This window comes from Montipora foliosa, chromosome 6 (genome assembly GCF_036669935.1).
Source record: "Montipora foliosa isolate CH-2021 chromosome 6, ASM3666993v2, whole genome shotgun sequence".
Classification (NCBI taxonomy): Eukaryota; Metazoa; Cnidaria; class Anthozoa; order Scleractinia; family Acroporidae; genus Montipora; species Montipora foliosa.
Window position 1 is genome coordinate 63108705 of NC_090874.1, and position 18652 is coordinate 63127356.

The 18652-nt window shown below is 39.1% G+C and overlaps 3 protein-coding genes across 3 annotated transcripts in view; 1 reads left to right on the plus strand and 2 right to left on the minus strand.

Moving 5' to 3' along the window:
- The window catches only part of LOC138008870 (cytochrome P450 3A18-like), a 6913-nt gene extending 3332 nt beyond the window's left edge, over positions 1 to 3581 (plus strand). Inside the window, exons 4-7 of the mRNA XM_068856146.1 lie at positions 1 to 279; positions 812 to 946; positions 2504 to 2553; positions 3219 to 3581. The exon at positions 1 to 279 is cut by the window's left edge and continues 18 nt beyond it. Coding sequence (XP_068712247.1) covers positions 1 to 279; positions 812 to 946; positions 2504 to 2553; positions 3219 to 3567 — 813 coding nt within the window. The 3' untranslated portion in view covers positions 3568 to 3581. The remainder of the gene's footprint in view (positions 280 to 811; positions 947 to 2503; positions 2554 to 3218) is intronic.
- LOC138008102 (uncharacterized) overlaps positions 1 to 18439 on the minus strand; it is a 26208-nt gene extending 7769 nt beyond the window's left edge. Inside the window, exons 1-2 of the mRNA XM_068855306.1 lie at positions 17694 to 18439; positions 6959 to 7200 (exon numbers count right to left, since the gene is read on the minus strand). Coding sequence (XP_068711407.1) covers positions 6959 to 7200; positions 17694 to 17961 — 510 coding nt within the window. The 5' untranslated portion in view covers positions 17962 to 18439. The remainder of the gene's footprint in view (positions 1 to 6958; positions 7201 to 17693) is intronic.
- On the minus strand, positions 10599 to 12264 carry LOC138006148 (uncharacterized). Its single transcript, XM_068852305.1, has 3 exons — positions 12128 to 12264; positions 11281 to 11392; positions 10599 to 11047 (listed from the first exon to the last, which is right to left on the minus strand). Exons 1-3 carry the CDS (start codon positions 12134 to 12136, stop codon positions 10800 to 10802), a joined length of 369 nt encoding a protein of 122 aa, XP_068708406.1. The 5' UTR covers positions 12137 to 12264; the 3' UTR covers positions 10599 to 10799.
- Positions 18440 to 18652: the final 213 nt, after the last annotated feature.

Below are 18652 nucleotides of genomic sequence, written 5' to 3' on the forward strand. Positions count from 1 at the left end.
AAGGATTTTAAAGCCAAACATTCCATGGATGTAGAAGTTTTAGATGACTTAACTCATCTAACACTTGATGTGATTGGTCAGACTGCGTTTGGATACAACTTCAATACTATTCTGGGTGGTGACAGTAAAGTGTCGAAAGCATTTGCCACAGTGTTTTATGCATTGGATTTCAAGTATTTGATCTGCAAGTTTCTGATCCCCTACTTTGATTATCTGCCTCTAGCTGTAAATAAGAAATTCCAGGTGGCAAAGGAAATCTCAAATAACACTGTATTGGAGGTACCTTTGCTTTTTCTGGTAGCAGAATATTTTTTTACAAGAACATTCTTAATGTGTGTTATACTTGTAAGGACCATTCATAATTCTTTGATTCTTGTGCAATCCAAGGTGTAAGAAGTATGTTAAGTATGTGAATATGTAAAGACCAACCGGATATTAGAAAGTCTGAGTCCCGGATGGTATTTTAGCACAGATGCTCCACTTGGTTATGATATTTATGTATTCACTTTTCATTTAAAACTTATTAACCTTTTCAGTTCTGATACGTAGATGGATAAATGGCTCGTTTGTCAGTTTTTTTTTTTTTACGTTAATGTGGCTTTGGCGATGCAGATACGGAATTAATGTATTGATTGAACTAAATATAAGTAATTAATGACTAAATGATGTAGGCAGAGGTCAAGGGTTCTATTCCCACATGGGACGTTCAATGTTTCATTGTGTATGTAAATTAATGATAATTTGATCTGTGAGAAGTCTTATCTCTTATCATTTTTTGGTAGATTAAAAATAGCATTTCATTATAAAACAGGTTATTCAAGAACGTCGTAGGCAAAGACGTGAAGGGAGCTATACACTTGTGAAGAAGGACCTTCTTGATCTGTTAATGGATATGTACGATGAAGAAACTGATTCAAGAATGAGTGATGAAGAATTAAGATCCCAAGTATGCTTATGAATTTCGTTTTTGCTTGAATGATGCTTAGCCTGTGTACAGCCGTTTTCGAGTGGACAATCTTTTGAATAGTGCTATATTCACCTCGTGAAGATTCGTCAGGAGCGCTTTCGTTTCTTTAGCGCTGACAACAATTCCTACAAATGTACGTTAAATCGATTTGCACTTTACACTCCATAGATAACAATTCCATAGATAACACTCCATAGATAACAATTCCGCTCGTACCATCAAAAAGATTTTTATTCGTATTTTTTACCGTGCGCAAATTACACCGAACTCATCGTAAAATCTCTCACGGTGGTTCTCACGGTGTTGATGTGGAGAAATAAAAATAAAAACCAATCAAAACTCGTTCTTTCAATGATGTAATGATCGATGGGTAATAACCGATCAAATCCTTTTCCACACATTCCAGGAAAAATCACGTGGTATTGAACACGGTTATCAACGGTAAATCACAGACTTTTTCGGAGAGCGGGTGGCTGTACACAGGCTAAATGATGCTAGCAAAACTAATTTCTGTGCATATTCTCGAAATTTGTTATGTTTCAATCAAGTAGGTGATAAGGAACAAAACTGATGCATATAAAGTGAACTCAATAAAGAAAATAAGCCATTTTTAACTGAAAGTAAAATTTACCTCATTTGAAGAGCCGTTGTTATGCCTATGCTGTCTGTGGATTGTATGGACATAATGATAAGCTCCTAAACACAATTGTTTCCTTTTACTAATTAAGGACGGTGCCTACTAATTAAAGATATTTTTGCCCCTGTGTGTGATTATGCGGGAAATGTAGATCTTAACAAGTGTTATTGAAATCCAAAAAGAAAATTGGGGGTAACCACGCATTTTTTAAAGATAATTCATGAACAACATTTGTAAAAAGCTTTAAAATACAAAGCAATGTATGGCGTTCTTTCTCAAATTGAAGCTTAACTATCTCTCAAAAATCCATGGTTACCCCCAATTTTCTTTTTGGAAACCAAGAGTACTTACTAAGATCTATTTTCTCCGAATAGTTCTAAACCGCGCAAAAATATCCCTGTATTAGTAAGCATCACCGATAGGAAATCCGAGTGTCTCAAGATGCGCAGAACTTATGCGCAATAACAATAGTAGGCACCGTCCTTAAATGGGACTTATGATCATTCGTCTGACCTTTCAACCGTTTATTGCTGGTCTTTTTCAGGCGATAGGGGACCATAAGGTCTACAATGTAAGTGAGTACATTGTGAGACAAACGATCATACGTCTCATTAATTATTTACCATCACGATGACCAATAATCACCCATTTTATGATGTTTCATTTGCATCATTGCAAATGTGATTTCTGGGTAAGATATCAAAATGTGTGTGAATTGACTTCTGTTTTACTGTATGGAACTTTTTTTAGTTTCAAACAAAGTAAAAGGCGAGGCGAGGTGAGACATGAAAAAGAGAACAGAAATGCTTAATTACACTCAGTCCACTTAGCAATAATTATTATAACCCTACCAATCAGCTTATCGAAGGGTTGCCTCTTGGTCTGAACTCTTTTTCTAGGTTTTTACCTTTATTCTGGCGGGCAATGAGACGACTAGTGTGTCCATGGCTTCTCAAGTGTATTAAGGCTTGACCAGCCTAATTATTATGCATATTTTTATTTGAAGGGAAGGCATTTGTCCCGGACCTATGAAACTTGGCAGGCAGTTAGTTATCGGTATTGTTATAACTTTTCCAAAATATCCCGTACCACATTCTTGTCACGTGACCCGAAATCAACTTTAACAGTTATATTTTTTACTCAAAAATGGGGAACATTCAGCTACATTATATCAATCTTGTTTCTTGATTATTCGATGACCCCTTCTAAGGGCTTTGTCATGCCGCCTTTTAATCATGTCCACATGTTAAGAGCAATGAACAATTGAGAAAAATAGGTCACGTGACATGATAAACATCCAAATATCTTAAAAGGTAAATACGGAGTACCACATTAAAAGGCGGCATTCGATAGGCACAGTTGCACTAAACGTGTTAATGCCAAACGTTTTCAAAATTTTGAAGTATAAATGTTCCCCATTTTTGAATAAAGGATATAAACGTTATAAGTTGTTTTAGGGTCACATGACCAAAATGCGATGCAAAATATTGTGGCGAATCAATAACAGCACCGATAAAAAACTTTCTGCTAAGTTTCATAGACATTGGACAAACGCTTTACTTCAAATAAAAATATGCATAATAATTAGATTGGTCAAGCCTTAATACACTTGAGTTGGACCCTTTACGAACTTGCAAAGAATCCGCAAATGCAAGAAAAATTGAGAACGGAGATAGAAGCTGCCTTTCCAGACGAAGAAGAGCTGACATGGGAGAAACTGGAGAAGTTGCAGTACCTTGAAAATGTTGTCAAAGAGTCACTGCGACTTCGTCCTCCAGGAGATATTACGGCTCGTGTTGCATTATCAGATGTTGAAATTGGAGGATATTTCGTGCCAGCAGGAACGTATATCATTCTTCCCATTGATGCAATGCAACGTTGTTCTTCGTTTTGGACAGATCCTGAAAAATTTAATCCGACGCGCTTTGAAGAAAATGGTGATTGCTGCTTTTTTTATTCTTAAGTAGTTTATTTTGATTTCCACCCCTAGGGACTCTTCCATATTTCTAGTTACACAACGGAATGAAAAATTTAGAATATATTCGATGAGCGCGCGTTGGAAATGAAATGGTACAGCCTCGTTTGTAAAAACCAATCTCATATCCAAGATGCGCAAATGGAATAATGGTTCTATTAAATTTGAATACGTCTGGACGTTTTGGTGTTTGCAAATTTCGCTTTCCGACACAAAATTTTCAGCTGGGAAACACGTTGCGCGTTTATACGATCATGATCATCATCGCCATCATCAACCAGCGAACCAGAGATGAAACCGTTTGCTGCCCTCCCCCTTTAAACCGTGTTGAAGCATGTTGAATCGAGCGTTTTTGTTATCGCGAATGTTGAATGAAGTTGAAGCGGTTTGCCCCCCTCTTTCAACATTGCTGGGTGTGCGCGTGCGCACTAATCGGTCTCTCAATGAGGTATCATGTCTGTGTCCATAGTAACAACCGCGGCTGCAGCCTGGGACTGAATACAAGGCCTCTCGTGGAGCTTTGTTGAGTCAGCCCATCCTCCATCCCGAATTTATCTGATATACACGATTGGTAATTTGGTCTGAATTGACCATTATCGTTAATTTAGGACACTGTGTTCTAGGACCTCTGGTAGCAGAGAAAATAAGGAAGATAAAAATCATACCCGTGGCTTATGTTAGGTATTATTATGCAACAACTACAGTGATGGCAATGACGGTGTACAGAAATAAAACAGGAACCCACATATAAGAACTTTTACAAGTAAGAACGTTTTTGGCTAAGACAGTCCTATTTTAGCCTACAATTTTGAAATGGATTCTTATTGTGGGAAATTTAGTCAAACACTGAATACACAAATTTAATATAACAAGCTCTACCAGTACCATGTTTTCCCAGCAGCAACATAGTACCATTGTTTTAATGTTGCTTTAGTTTTGTTCTGTTTATCATGCAAAGCTTTGTACAAACTTCAGAAATGGCCCAAAATAGGCCATACCCACCAATGACGAAACCTCATTATTTTATTCTAAGAACCTGTGTACAGTCTGTAGCCTAGCCTTAGCCTACAGACTGTAGCTTGGAAAAACTTGGTTCTTACACTGTATAATTTATTCAGGTTTTTACCGTACCTTTATCAAGCAAATATTGTCACTGTAGTATTAAATATATGACTTACATGACTTGTTCACAATGGAGGGAAAAAAATAATAATTAGTGTGGGGTTGCAACTGCTGTAATAGAAGGGCTGGAAGCAAAAACCTAGTAAGTGACAATGTTTGGCGAACTTTTAGTGCTCAAAACTAGCCCAAAAATTGCAGGTTGACTGGAAATGAACTTAAGAAGGGTGCTCTGGTAATTTTTTATGCAATTTGAGCTTTATTTTCAAGAAATAAGCTATGCAAAAATACCATTGGCTTCATGTTTGAAAACAATGGAATCAGAGAAGCGGCACTTACCTTTCATTGTTCCATTAAAATTTAATGGCATTTATAAACTAATATAACTGTGTGTCGATAGCTCAACTGAATGATATGCACAGCAAAGTACACGACAGGTCGGTGGTTTGAGCCACTGATCAGAGTTATTTATTTAATTTTTTGTGCATGTCTCATGTAACTTAAATTTAACAAAGATCGATAAAATCGCAGAGAAAATGAAGAAAAGAAAAACGAGAGAAACATCTCTGTGCAAACAAAAGAAAAATAATAAGTCTGATCGGTGGCTCAAACCACCAAGCTGCTGTGTACTTCGCTGTGCGCATCATTCGGATGAGCTACCGACGCATACAGTTGCATAAAGCTTGTGCTATTAAATTTTAATCAAACAATGAAAGGTAGGTGTTGCTTTGCTGATTCCGTTGCTTTCAAATGCGAAGCCAATAGTATTTTTGCATAGTTTATTTCTCGAAAAAAAGCTCAAATCGGTTAAAAACAATACCAGGGCAATGTAAGTTCATTTCCAGTCAACTTGCAAAATAGACCGTTTTTGCTTGTACATTTTGTTTTCCCAATACAGATTATGTCATAATACTCAGGAGGTTAATTGGTCCTTTCTTTTTTCTTTTGTATGTAAATCCAGCCAGCCCCGTTCACAGGGATAAACCCCGATCAAAATTGGATTGATGATGAGGCAGACATATTCATGCTTGCATGTACTCTTTTTAATGAGCAAAACAAGGACTAATCCTCCTGAGTATTACCACATGATTTGTATTGGGAAAACAAAATGTACAAGAGAAAAAGGTCTATTTAGGCTAGTTTTGTGCAAAACTAAAAATTGACCAAAAATTGTCACTTACTAGGTTTTTGTTTCCAGCCCTACATTATTGTATCCTTAGTCTCCATTTTTTTTATGATAAACACATCTATGCAAATAAAGAAAGTTTAAATGATGTTTGTGCCATATTGTTGTTGTTGTTGTTGTTCACGGTAGTTAATAGGAATTGGCCATTTCCAAATTCACTTTAAATTAGCATGTTTCAGATTTCCCATATGACATCCTGGCACTTATCTTAACCGTGAGGTGAATCAAAGCCATCATTTGCAGTAATCTTGGTTCTTTAATGGAGCCACAAACATAATCACAAAGATCTTGACAAGATTCTCAAGGATAGATAAGGATCTTTGAAGATCTTTGGTAAGATTATTGAAGATCCTTACAGATCTTTGGTAAGATTCATAAAGATCTACAAAGATCTTAACAAGATCCTCAAAGGATCTTTTAAAATAATAAAGATCCTTGAGGATTTTTTTTAAATTCCTTGGTAACATTCAGGAAAGATCCACAAAGATCTTAACAAGATCCTCAAAAGATCTTTTAAAATCCTTGAAGATCCTTAAAGATCCTCAAGGATCTTTGGCAAGATTCTTGAGGATCCTCAAGGATCTTGGCAAGATCCTTGAGGATCTTTAAGGATCGTGGCCGAGATCCTTAAGGATCTTTGCAAGGAATTTTGAGGATCTTTTCTAAGATCTTTATTAGGATCCTTGAAGATCTTTATGACGATCTTTGAAGATCCTTAAAGATCCTTTGAAGATTTTCACCAGGGTCTACTTGGTACAGTATGTGAATCACATAAATTTTTGACGTAACACATTGTTAAACATGATGTTGTCAACTTTTCTACATGTTTGCAAAATTAAGAATGCTTGGGTATCCTTTTGGAGACAACCAATTAACGTATGCGAGAAACACTTCCCTTAGTTTTTCACACATTTACACTTGGTTCCCAGAAAAATGAAGAACTTTAGTACAAGTAATTGGCTCAGTTTTAATATTTCCAGCACAGATGGTGTCACTTATTTAGCATAGAAAAAGAAACAAGGCTACATTTTGGGTAATAATCATTACATTTCCACTTGTTACTTTATTTCTCACCTTGACAAGGTTTTTTGAATTTTCCTGGAATATGCTCAAAAATCCGTTCAAATTAGCAGAGCTGAATGCTGGGCCAATAATCCTTTTTTGTCGTGCATGTGCCTTCCCAACCACTGCAAACAATCCTTTGCTAATACTTGGAACGACCAAACTCACAAAATTGCTGCGTTCAAACTTGTGAGGATTTTTCACTGTTACAAATCTTACCAGCTCTGGGTCGGACACATACACCATATAGACACCTGGAAAAAAAAAAGATTATAGTTACTGTAACTACATAATCTTTGGACCAAAACCTGGGCCCTGTATGACAAAAAAAGAGGAGACTGGTCTAGTTTTATGATTGCTTCGTGGTGTATTAGCCTCGCCCTTAATGTCCCGAGAGCTGTCTTTTAAAAACGTTTGCTTAGGCCAGAAATCTTGTACTGACACTCCTACATGTATCTATAAGCTTAAGGTTCTCTGCTCCAATACTACACCCTCTGCATCATAAAAACAACAAGCTGAAATCAAGACAATTGAACTTTGGAATGTTCATTTCTCATTGAACCTAAATTTTCCAGTGGCCCAATGTAGACATTAAGGATAGATCATTCGCGTGCAAGGGCTTACTGCAAAACATCATCAGTACAAATTGAGTTCTCACTAAGATAAAAGAAAATGAATAGAGAAAAATATTGGGTAAGTTAATAGAAATTGTGTATGACGCAATAGCAATAACATGAATGGTTTTTTATCGGATACAAATCTGGTCTTGTTGACATTGATGGTAAAGTAAAACAAAGTAAAGCATGTGTCAAGTTTTTTGGCTTCATAGAAACTAATTGGGAAGGTGATGTCTCTCAAAGGAAAAGTAAAGAAACTTTAAATATCAGAAGTTAATTGTATGCCTGACGCCCAAACTAATTTTGGACACAAATTCATTTGCAACCGACTTTAAAATGAGAAGAACTTTAGATATTTTCAATGTTGAACTTTCAGTTAAGCATGCGGACAGTTGGATACCTCAGCCATTGGAATAGGACAGCTATACTTTAAAAAAAAAATCCAGCGTGTGCCAGCATTTCCTCAAGTCCGCCTGCTACCTCTTCAAAGATTCATTTTTCTCGTCATTTTGCAATTTTTAATTAACCTCTTTTCTCAGCGTATTAAATTAAAAAGGAGGGGGGGAGTTAAAAGGCACAAAATATTGCTAAACTCTACATAAAAACACAGAAGAAACGCCCAAGAGGAAAACAGTTAGAAAACGATCGTTTTTCTCTAATTTTATTCCTCGCTAGGCAGCTGTCTCGATTTTCTATGAAAACTGTTGACGGAAAGTTCGTTTGCACATCAATTCACAGAACTCTGTCCACAATGAAGTTAAAACAACCCGACGCCAACTCTACATTTTGCCGTATATCCAAGTTCATCACGAAACGATCATATATATTCATTCAGTGGTAAAACACACTTTAAATTATGTTGCAGTCAAGCTATTTCCTCTTCAATGTTATTATTTTTGAACCCAGCATCCGTTGTAGCTCATAGAGCAATTTCGTCAATTTTTGTTATTTTGACATGTCCGGGTTTTAATAAAGCATTTTGAATGCATTTTGAAACACAAATGTCCGCCCTGGCACGGCAGAAGTCGACAAAATCTTCGCCCTCCAGAACAAATTTCGCAACCTGTTGTTCATCTTTGTCGTCTTCTCCACCGTCCCGGCAATTCTTTCAACAATTTCCTATCACTTGGAATTGTACTGCGAGTCATGTCAGAATGACAATTTCTTCGTTATTGTTGAAATAGTTTTCCTCAATTTAATGTTCATGAAATGTGCCTTGGATCCATTTGCGTTTGGTTGGAGGCTTTCTCGACGCAGACAGGCTCTTAAAAGAATTATTTTCTGTCAGCTTCAAACTGTAAGGCAGATGGATCCCATCGTTGAACCATATAACCAGCTCCAAGAGACTAGACTTTAACAATGTTCCCACGCAGAGTCCATGGAAGGACGTTCTTCAATTCAATTGCTAGTTTGCAGAACAATCATTTTGTTGAAACACTGCGGAAAAAGCCATATATTCCTGCCAGAATTTGCCTGAATACTGATCGATCGGCGCACGCCAGGTATCATGGAATTCAAATCCGGCCTGTTTTCTAGAATTTGACTTGACTACGTTGCCTTCATCCTTGAATAATCTTGAGTACTTCAGATGTTCTTTACGTTGCCGATGCTTCAAGGTTCCGATCTAAAGCCCATCATAGTTACATGCATTTATGACTTACGTACTCTTGAATTAGGGCTTTCCACAAATTTCCAAATGTTTTCTTGCCAGGATATTTAGAAGTTTCCAAGATATCTAGACAATTTAGAGATATTTAGACATATATACAACTGTTTTTGGCTAAGCTAGCTTTGCGTTTTCCCCGCTATTTTCTTGAAACATTGAATAAGTTCGGGGATTTTCCTCGACCTCCTGAAAATGTATTCCATATCAATAAAAGTGACCACCTAAGGGCCTGCTTATATGGAGGGAGGGTGCCGCGGCTAACCGAACTACCCGGCTAACCGAGCTACCCTGGGAGGGCGAACTTTTTATACGTTTCTTTAGAAAACGCATTGAAGTGGTAACATGCTAGATAGGGTAGCCCGCCTACCCGGAGAACCCAGCTAGGCGTGATAGCTTTTTACTATGTAAACGGTTCGTGCCGGGCTATCACGGCTTGCCGAGATGAGATAAACCACGAAGACATGGTGGCGCGACGTGAATTTTTCGTAGTTACCATTTGCCAGTGTGATCTGCCGAACAGAATGACATTCAATCTGAAGAAATCAATGTAATTGACGAGTCTCAGGCAGAGAACAGGCCCGTGCCCGTGCAGGAAGCTGAAATAAGGTGAAAAAAAAGTTTCCTTGATTGGCTGTTTTGTTCGTTGTGCTTAGCGGCCGCTAAAAAGATAGCCCATGCTGCTCACCCACTGTCCCGGTTAGTTGAGTTGCATGTAAAGGCGGGCTATGTTTCAACCCTTCTAGGCAGGTAGCCCGGTTAGCAGGGGCACCCTCCCTCCATGTAAACAGGCCCTGAAGGCTTTTATAGCCAGCCTCTTGCTAGTAGACAAGCGAAACAATACCGTGACGTCACAACATGGTGGCTTGGAACAATTCTCGACTGTGAACTTTACTTCTCGCTCAACCGGCTTAATAGCAGATGTATTATGCAAGCTACAAGTCTTCTTTCGCTTGTTAACACCTATAGTCCTTATAGAAATTACTGTGAACAACCTAGTTGTGTAAAAACGCCACACTCACCCATCGCTTGTCTGACTTATAGCCCCCTTCACTTTATTGATCCAACTCATACTGAGAGACACTTGTGCGATCCACGTACTGACTTAAGGTTGAACAACCCGCCCCTCCCCGGGAAAGGACCGGGTCTTCTTTGTATTGCTAGGAGGGGGCTGTGGAGAGGGCTCAAGAAAACGAGCTTTCACCGATGGGAAGGCTTCGCATGCTCACTGCAGTATTTGTAGAACACATTGATTCAGTTCTAAAGCTCCTTACATTTAATGTGGCTGATGTTTTATGGTATTTCGTTTTTCAAGAAGGTGCTTCATAAAGGAAACAATTAAACGCGATAAAGTACAACATTGCATAAAATCTTCAGTTAAGACATTTTTAATGTGGACTAAAACACCCTAAATGAATAACAACAAAAGTGATAGCACCACAAGTCACGTGAGTGGTTGCCATGAAATTGCTATGTGAAAGAAAAATTGCCGTTCTCTTAACTAGTTTACACCATTGGCCAAGTTTCGCACGAGTTCTTCAAAGGAAAAAAAGGGGGTGGCTTTATTGTTATTTTAAGTGCGTGGGTTTTTGTAGATTTTGTACTGATAATTTTTAAGGTCAACATCACCCTCGTAAAAGTATACGTCGCGATTATCTATGGAAACTTTCGTTACTTCATTCTCGTCCATATTGACCTCAATTACCCAATCGATTTTGTCCCAGAGTCTTTTGCTGTTTACAACATTGCCTCTATCATCGTAGTTGTTGAGGAGTATTTTCTTTGGGTCACTGTTTGGGTCAATGGAAGTAAAATAGACTCCTAAAAAGAAAAAAAAAACAAACTTGTCAAGCTGTGAAACAGACAAGACGAATGGTCACGTACGCGTGTAGCAAAACCAGAAACCATTTAACTGGATATTAAGCACAGTTTACTCTGGTTGGAAATTCAGAATATATGTAGCAATAAATGGCATAAATATTAGCATTAGTTCTTAGCATTTAAAATCAGAGATTACACTCATATTATAAAAGGCAACAAACTAGTTGATTTACCACAGCCATGTCTTCGATTCTGTGGGGGTGTTTTGAGGGTAGATCCTTTTATCTCTTTACTCTTTGCGATACCATCAGCGCCAGTTGCATCGGTGTAATGATAAAGCGTTATCTAACCGGCAAAAAAGTGGAAATGTCAAACTGTAAGCTTTTACTGCGAGAGTTCAAATAAAATATTATCATATTATCATTATCATTTATCCCTATCGACAACAGTCCGTCCGGCTAGCTTTTCTTTAGTATGGATAAATTAAACAGTTTTTCTAGGGACCAGGCCCCAGTTGTTCAAACGATGGATAGCGCTATCCGCCGCATAAATCACTATCCACTGGATCAGTAATATCGAAACCAATTGCGCTATCCAATGGATAGTGATTTATCCGACGGATAGCGCTATCCATCGTTTGAACAACTGGGGCCAGGTGTATTGTGTGTGCTGAGTATACGTTCCACTGTATCGGGATATGCCCTCTATTTCTTATCAGGTCTTGAAAAAGTGGATTCTGAACCGCGTAAATTGACCATTATTCCGCATTACTTCCGCATTAATCTGCATTTGGATCCAGAGAATCAGAGTCTTCATTTAGTGGAATGGCTTTCATAAAATTGCTTAAAGTAATACATAAATCGTGATTCATTTCTCCTGCCTACAGGTTTCAAACTTGGCGAGTAAAATCGGTCGTGTTAAATACGGGAAATATCGCACACTTGTCACTTAAACTCTGGCCCACGCTGCCAACAATCGCAACGAAAGCCTGCCTGTGTGTGGGGGTCATGCAGTGTTGAAATCGAAACTAGTTTACGTGTCATTTTACAAATTTCATCATATTGTTTCTGAAAGCTTTACCTTGCCCATGTTGGTCAGTAGAAAATGAAACTCTTCTATAACTTTCCTGATTTGTGTTTGATCTTAAGGCTTCAACCTCGCTTCAACCGACTGCAATGGACGAAGAAGTAACATGAATTAGCGGAAGTAACAAATCATGTGGGAACAAATTAAAATCACGTGTAAGCTGCTCATCCAATCACTGAAAACTTGCCCCAGGACATGGCCGCCTTTAAAGTGGCTCAACCGTGAAAATAGTAGCAGCGCTCCGAAACCGTCGTTGCATCACTTGAACTCTTTCCGAGAATATGGAAAACATTGCGAGCAGTACGGGACTAGACACATAAAAACTCTTCTATAACTTTCCTGCTTTGTGTTTGATCTTATAAGGCTTCAACCTCGCTTCAACCGACTGCAATGGACGAAGAAGTAGCATGAAAGGGGAAGTAACAAATCATGTGGGGACAAATTAAAATCGCGTGTAAGCTGCTCATCCAAACACTGAAAACTTGCAACAGGATATGGCCGCCTTTAAAGTGGCGCAACCGTGAAAATAGTGGCAGCGCTCCGAAACGTTGCATCACTTAAACTCTTTCCGAGAATATGGAAAACATTGCGAGCAGTACGGGACTAGACACATAAAAACAATCTTTTGTACCCTTTTGAAATCTCAATCTATTGAACATATGAAATAAATTTCAGTTAATCAACAACTCTTGGGCGCTTTCCATTATGTCAAACCGACCGGTCACAGATCAGTGGGAATACAAGAGGAAAATGGAACGACATTTTCCGATTAAAGCAAACCAGCCAATAGAAATTTTTTTTATTCTTTTTCTGATTTCTCTAATTAAGAGCAAAGAACCGGTTTGTCAAAACTGGAACGGGGAATTTCGGTCTTTCTTAAGAGAGCAGGAAGAGTAAAACCAAAGCTTGGAATCCGGGGGCCCGTTTCTCGAAGCTCCCGGTAATTACCGGGCCCGTTAAGCTGTTTTGTTTTTCATTGCAGATGGGAGTTTCGAAACTTTTATAAACTATACAGTGAAGTTTTCAGCTAAAGAAACAAAGTGGACTTCATTAGAGGTCAGAACACACCCTACTTTTCTCGAGACTTCGATTTCAAAATAAGATACCGGGCCCGTTAACTTACCGCGTCTTTCGAGAAACGGGTACCAGGGGCCCGTTTCTCGAAATACTCAAAATTCTCAAAATTCTTGCTTACCCTGAGTTTGCTTAATCGGGCTTTGAACAACCCAGCCCAGCTGAGAAGCAAGATGACGCTAAAAAAGACAACAAAGCATTGACATAAGTCATTTTATGGCGGCGAGCAAATGGCAAACCAAAATGCTCTTGAAATGCAGTTCTAACAACTCCAGCGTCAAGTCCAGGAGCAACTAGATCGGGAGTCGCCACAATGTTAGCCTGCGTTGCAGCAGGACGTGTCACAAAATCCCCGGTATAGTCTATACCGGCGATTTAGACTGGCTGTCTGCGACGCAGGCTACACAAAGTGGGCTTTTGTCAGCCACACAACTGACCCAAGTACAATCTATTGTACAAGGGTCATTATACGAGGCGATAGAAAAAGCGGCATCAGTGGCAGTACAAGCCGCAGTTCGGGCTTTCAGTGGCTCGCCTCCACCATGCACCAGCTCCCGATTCAGCCACCCCCGCAGGAGAATGCTCTGTGGATGTTATGCACCTATCAATGTCAAGCCCGAGGGGGGAGGGGGTGGTCGAGAAACCCACGGGAATAGGGATTTTGATCGGACATCACGTCCACATGGTGGGTAATTTGGCATGGTTGCCATTTTGGATAATAGGGAGAGTCTGGAAACGAGCCGCCATCTTGGAAAATACCCAGAAGGCGTTTGGATGAATTTCCCGCGTTCACGGTTTCGTTGGTGAGAAATGGTTGAACGATAGGTGAGTGAAAATGTGTATGTTTGCTTTCTATTCTAAGCCAAAAATTTTCGATTTTAATGGCCTCAATTATAGATTTCATATTGAGCTTTCAATCTCTTGTTAATATACTCTTTTTTCTGTCGGTTTTCGAAGGAATTACATGTGCAGAACTGACCTGACCAGTTATTAGCATGATTGCACTGTATGCTCTTCCCTTGCCCTAGTATGTCGACAATCATTTTTCGCCCGGGGGTGGAGATTTTGATAATTTTATTTTAGAAAATGTCAAAATTGCCCCCTCGGGCTTGACACTGATAGGTGCATTACGCCAACTTCTTCGGCAACTTCAGCAGCATCCTCAAGCAATGGCCTACCCGAATCACAAATAACAAGTCAAAATCTAGATCTGCAACAGACACAGCAATGGATTCCGTGCACGAGGTGCCAGCCAAACTGGTCAAGGAGATCCTCGCCGCTGAGTTCATAGAATTATCTAAATTGCTTCCCAAGAACTTTAACGTTTCAAATCCGTTTCAGTGAGGCGATTAAAGAAACAGTTGAAAATTCAGTCATTAAAGTGAATAAGGCCAAAGGTACATCAATAACTGACATCTGGGAGTGGACGATGGCCTTTAGGGCCTCCATGGGTGTTCCAATTAGCAAGTTCCCACACCGTGCCTCTGACTTACTAGAATATATGTCTCTTATTTGTGATGCTGCTAGATATCATAAGGGGTTAAGCTGGTGTGTGTATGACATAAAGTTCCGGCAGAAGGCTGCCACTAACAAGTCATTTTTTGTCAACTATTGTCAGTCAATTTTGGCTCAAAACCTTTACGGTTGCACCTTCAGTTCTAAAGGAAGTTTTCCAGTCAGGACCCTCATCGTCAAGTACCTCTAGGGGACCGAACACTATACTTGTCACAACTTAAACAGGGGAGTTTCCTGTGCCAGAACCTCTTGCATCTATGCCCACGAATGTGACAGGTCTGGTTGTGGGAAGGATCATCCCTGGATCAAGTGTACCACTAACTATGGAACAGAAAAAGAACCTCCGCCAAGGGTGGGAAAGTCACCCCCTGCCCGGCAACAAAGCATCCGCCACCGAGAAAAGTAGCTTTGGTGGTGTAGTTACTCCTGTCAAAGTAGAATGCTTATATCAGACCTTATCTAATCATCCTGAAAGGGAATTTGCCAACAAACTGTTTTCAGAGCTGTCAGGGAGGGGGCTAGGATTGGTTATTCTGGTGCTCGATCGTCACGCTTTTCAAATAACTTACCTACTGCTTATTTAAATTCTGAGGTGGTCAGAGCAAATTTAAATGACAAGGTTTCGGATGGGCATAGCATGTCCCCTTTTTTCACACCCCTTTTTGAACATTTTCGAGTTCAAACCTATCGGTCTTGGTCCCAAAATACAATCCGACGAATTCCGAACGATGTCTCATTTACCCTAACCTACGTTTGTGACCTTTGGCATCAATAATTTCATTGAAAACGATGATTTCTCCCTCCAATACATTACTATTGACAACGCCATCGCAGCAATTCAAAACTTTGGTCAGGGCTGCAACATAGGAAAAACAGACATAGAGTCTGCTTTTCGTCTCATCGGATCCATCCAGATGACTGTGAACGTTTGGTATGTTCTGGAACGGGCAGCATTATTTCATCAAGGTTCTCCCATATGGGCTTCACTCTGCCCTATACATTTTAAACCAATTGTCTGATTCCATTGACTGGATCTTATTCAAAAATTGTTCCATTACCTTTGTCTGCCACATCTTGGATGATTTCCAAACAGTGGAACCACCCTGTCCTATCCCTCTGCTGGATTCACTTTGCTTGGCAAGTCTGTCATGTATGATCTTGACCTTCAAAACTTTGAATACTCCTATCTCAGCATTTTGAGGAAAAATTCACCAAATGGTTCGAAGGGAAGTAACTTTGCCAAATTGCTCTGAAACGCGGATGAAACTACAAAACGCAATAATGGATCTTTTTCTTGGTTTCAATCCTCAATTGTTCCTTATATATACTGAAAACACGACCACCGCAGCTCACAGGCCCGTACTATTACTGATCGCTGATAGCCATGTCGATGGTACTTCTCATCGTGTCTAGCTCGATTTTTGTTTCTTCCCTTAACATCCTTGGCCAGTCGGCCAATATCCCTCAATCTTGTTTTAATCAATCAGTGAAGGTTAGATGTATCACAGACTCATCTTTACCACAAGAAATCCAGGCCTCTGGTGATTGAACATCACGGCAATCCCTCCAAATTTCAGGAAAACACCGTGGATGGTCAACATGTCAACATGCCAGGGACCATCCAATTCAACACACACACACACACACACACACACACACACCTCTGCATATAAGATTTCTGAACAAGGCTGCCTAAGAAACTTTTGATGGGGTTCAAATCAGTTGGGATCAGTTTTGTGAAATAGAGCAATTGAACTTGGACTTTTAAACAAATTGCAATCCTGCTCAGGTATGCAAATACATTGACAAAAATGACAAATTAAATAATAAATGCAAGTTGTGCATATTTTTCACCGACATTTTTTTCAAAACTGCCTTAGTTTGTTCAGGAGTAAGAGAACCACTGTGTCACATACATGTAAATATCTACAATTCAAACAACACACAAGCATGAGAGTTTACACACTCAGAGGAGTGCATACAGCTGAAAGCGGGAACTTGTAATTCAGTTAACCACGAAATGTCTACCCAGAGAAATGAAAAGTTGAGACCACTTGGTTCTACTGTTTGAAAATATTTGAATTTATCTTCAAAAATATATGAATAAAGCTCAGCATTATACGCAGATGATGCAACAAATTCGACCGTTAGATCTTAGGTAAATGTACAGTGCTCTTTAGTTGTCAACGTCATAGTTATTGCACCTTTAAAGTGGTACTACGACCAAAAAACAATTCTTTTTTTTCTTTGGATTTCAAAACTATGTTAACTAAACACTAACTGACCCAAGTTTTAAGTTCTGGTTTTAAAAAGACACCTGTTTATTTTAACTGGAATTTTCTTATTTATTGGTCCGGCATTACTAACTTTAAAATCTTGAAAGAGCTGGATCAAGGAGAAAATGACGTCAAAGACTCACTAGTTTAAGAATGCAATGCGTGTATACGCAGGCGAATTATTATTAATATGCAGCACGGGAGTTTCGGGCTTTCAGACTTTTAAACCGGTGTTTTGCGTATGTAATAAATTGCGTTTACACGCTGAAATTTTAAGCTAGTGAGTAAATGACGTCATTTTCTCTAGATCCAACCCTCTGAGGTCCAATCGGCCAGTTTTGAACATGAGTAATAGCGGACCGTGAAATAAACAGCCTTTGGATAAAACTCAAAGCTCAAAATTTTGCCAGTTAGGTGTTAAGCAAACACGCTTTCAAAATCTGAAGAAAAAAAAGAAATGATTTTTTGATCATAGTACCACTTTAACCTTTTTCCTAGAGAAGAAGAAAACTCGGATTAATTCGGAGTCAGGAGGTTCGGCGTCACAATGTCACTGGTGACCTTTTGATCTTCTTTTCTTAGTGATGTCAGGACTGTGGATTAGCAGACTACCCAAAACAACGTTTATAATTAAGGCTAAAACAGAAAAAAAAAAATAACAGCATGTAGCTGTCAGTCAGATAATGACTACCCACCTATTCCAATCCCAAATCCAGGGTGAACAATAAACAAGGATGGATACTGTTCTGTCCAAATCCGTATCATTTTAAGGAATCCTCCAGAGCGAAAGAGTGTGACAAGATGGCCGATCAACGGCAAGGGACCTGGAGGACAGGGAATCCTTCGTAATGGTGACAATCTCTCTTCCACAACCTTGTACGTGAGCCACGATAAAAGAAGTACAAATGCGAACAGAAATAAAAACTTCAAGCCAGTAATGTCGGCTAGTATTTCCAGAATCATGTTTTCTTTTTTCGATATGCAGCAGCTCTCACGATCTGATCACAAATGAACAGTTTGATGCAATGCAATATATAGCCAGATATGTGGGCTATTTTTGCAAACTTTCATCACTGTGACGAGGGATGAAGAAACTATTGCAAAGCGTGACAGGTTTTGCATCATACCACCACACAGGTAAGGACTGGGTTCCAAAACACGAGAAATACAGTGTACCACCAGGCCGGTGAGGGTCAGTAGGTTAAATTGGGGGTTATTCACCCTTGGCACCTTCAGAAACGAAACGTATCTATTTTGACTTCAGGGTGAACTATTTCACATTGAGGTAGATTGGGCAATCAAAACCGAGTTTGTAATTGAAAATCTAAACATCTGTGAGAAACAAAACGTTAACAAACTTGTGAACACTTGCAAACAAAGACAAATTCCATTCAATGTTTCTGGCGTCAAAAGCAAAGAATACACAAGAGGTGCATTGTCATTGACATCTGTGAGAAACAAAACGTTAACAAACTTGTGAACACTTGCAAACAAAGACAAATTCCATTCAATGTTTCTGGCGTCAAAAGCAAAGAATACACAAGAGGTGCATTGTCATTGACAATGAAGAAATTGAATGCACAAGTTCGTTAGAGCCTAGTTCCTGAAAAGACGAAGTTACAACTGTTTAAAGCAGTAATTCTCCCTAAGCTAA

What these genes read in the sequence shown, in the direction of transcription:
- LOC138006148 (XM_068852305.1), bottom strand. An exon ending in GAATCGAAGACATGGCTGTG is followed by an intron (nt 11,048 to 11,280) that starts GTAAATCAACTA and finishes TTTTCTTTTTAG; the next exon opens with GAGTCTATTTTACTTCCATT.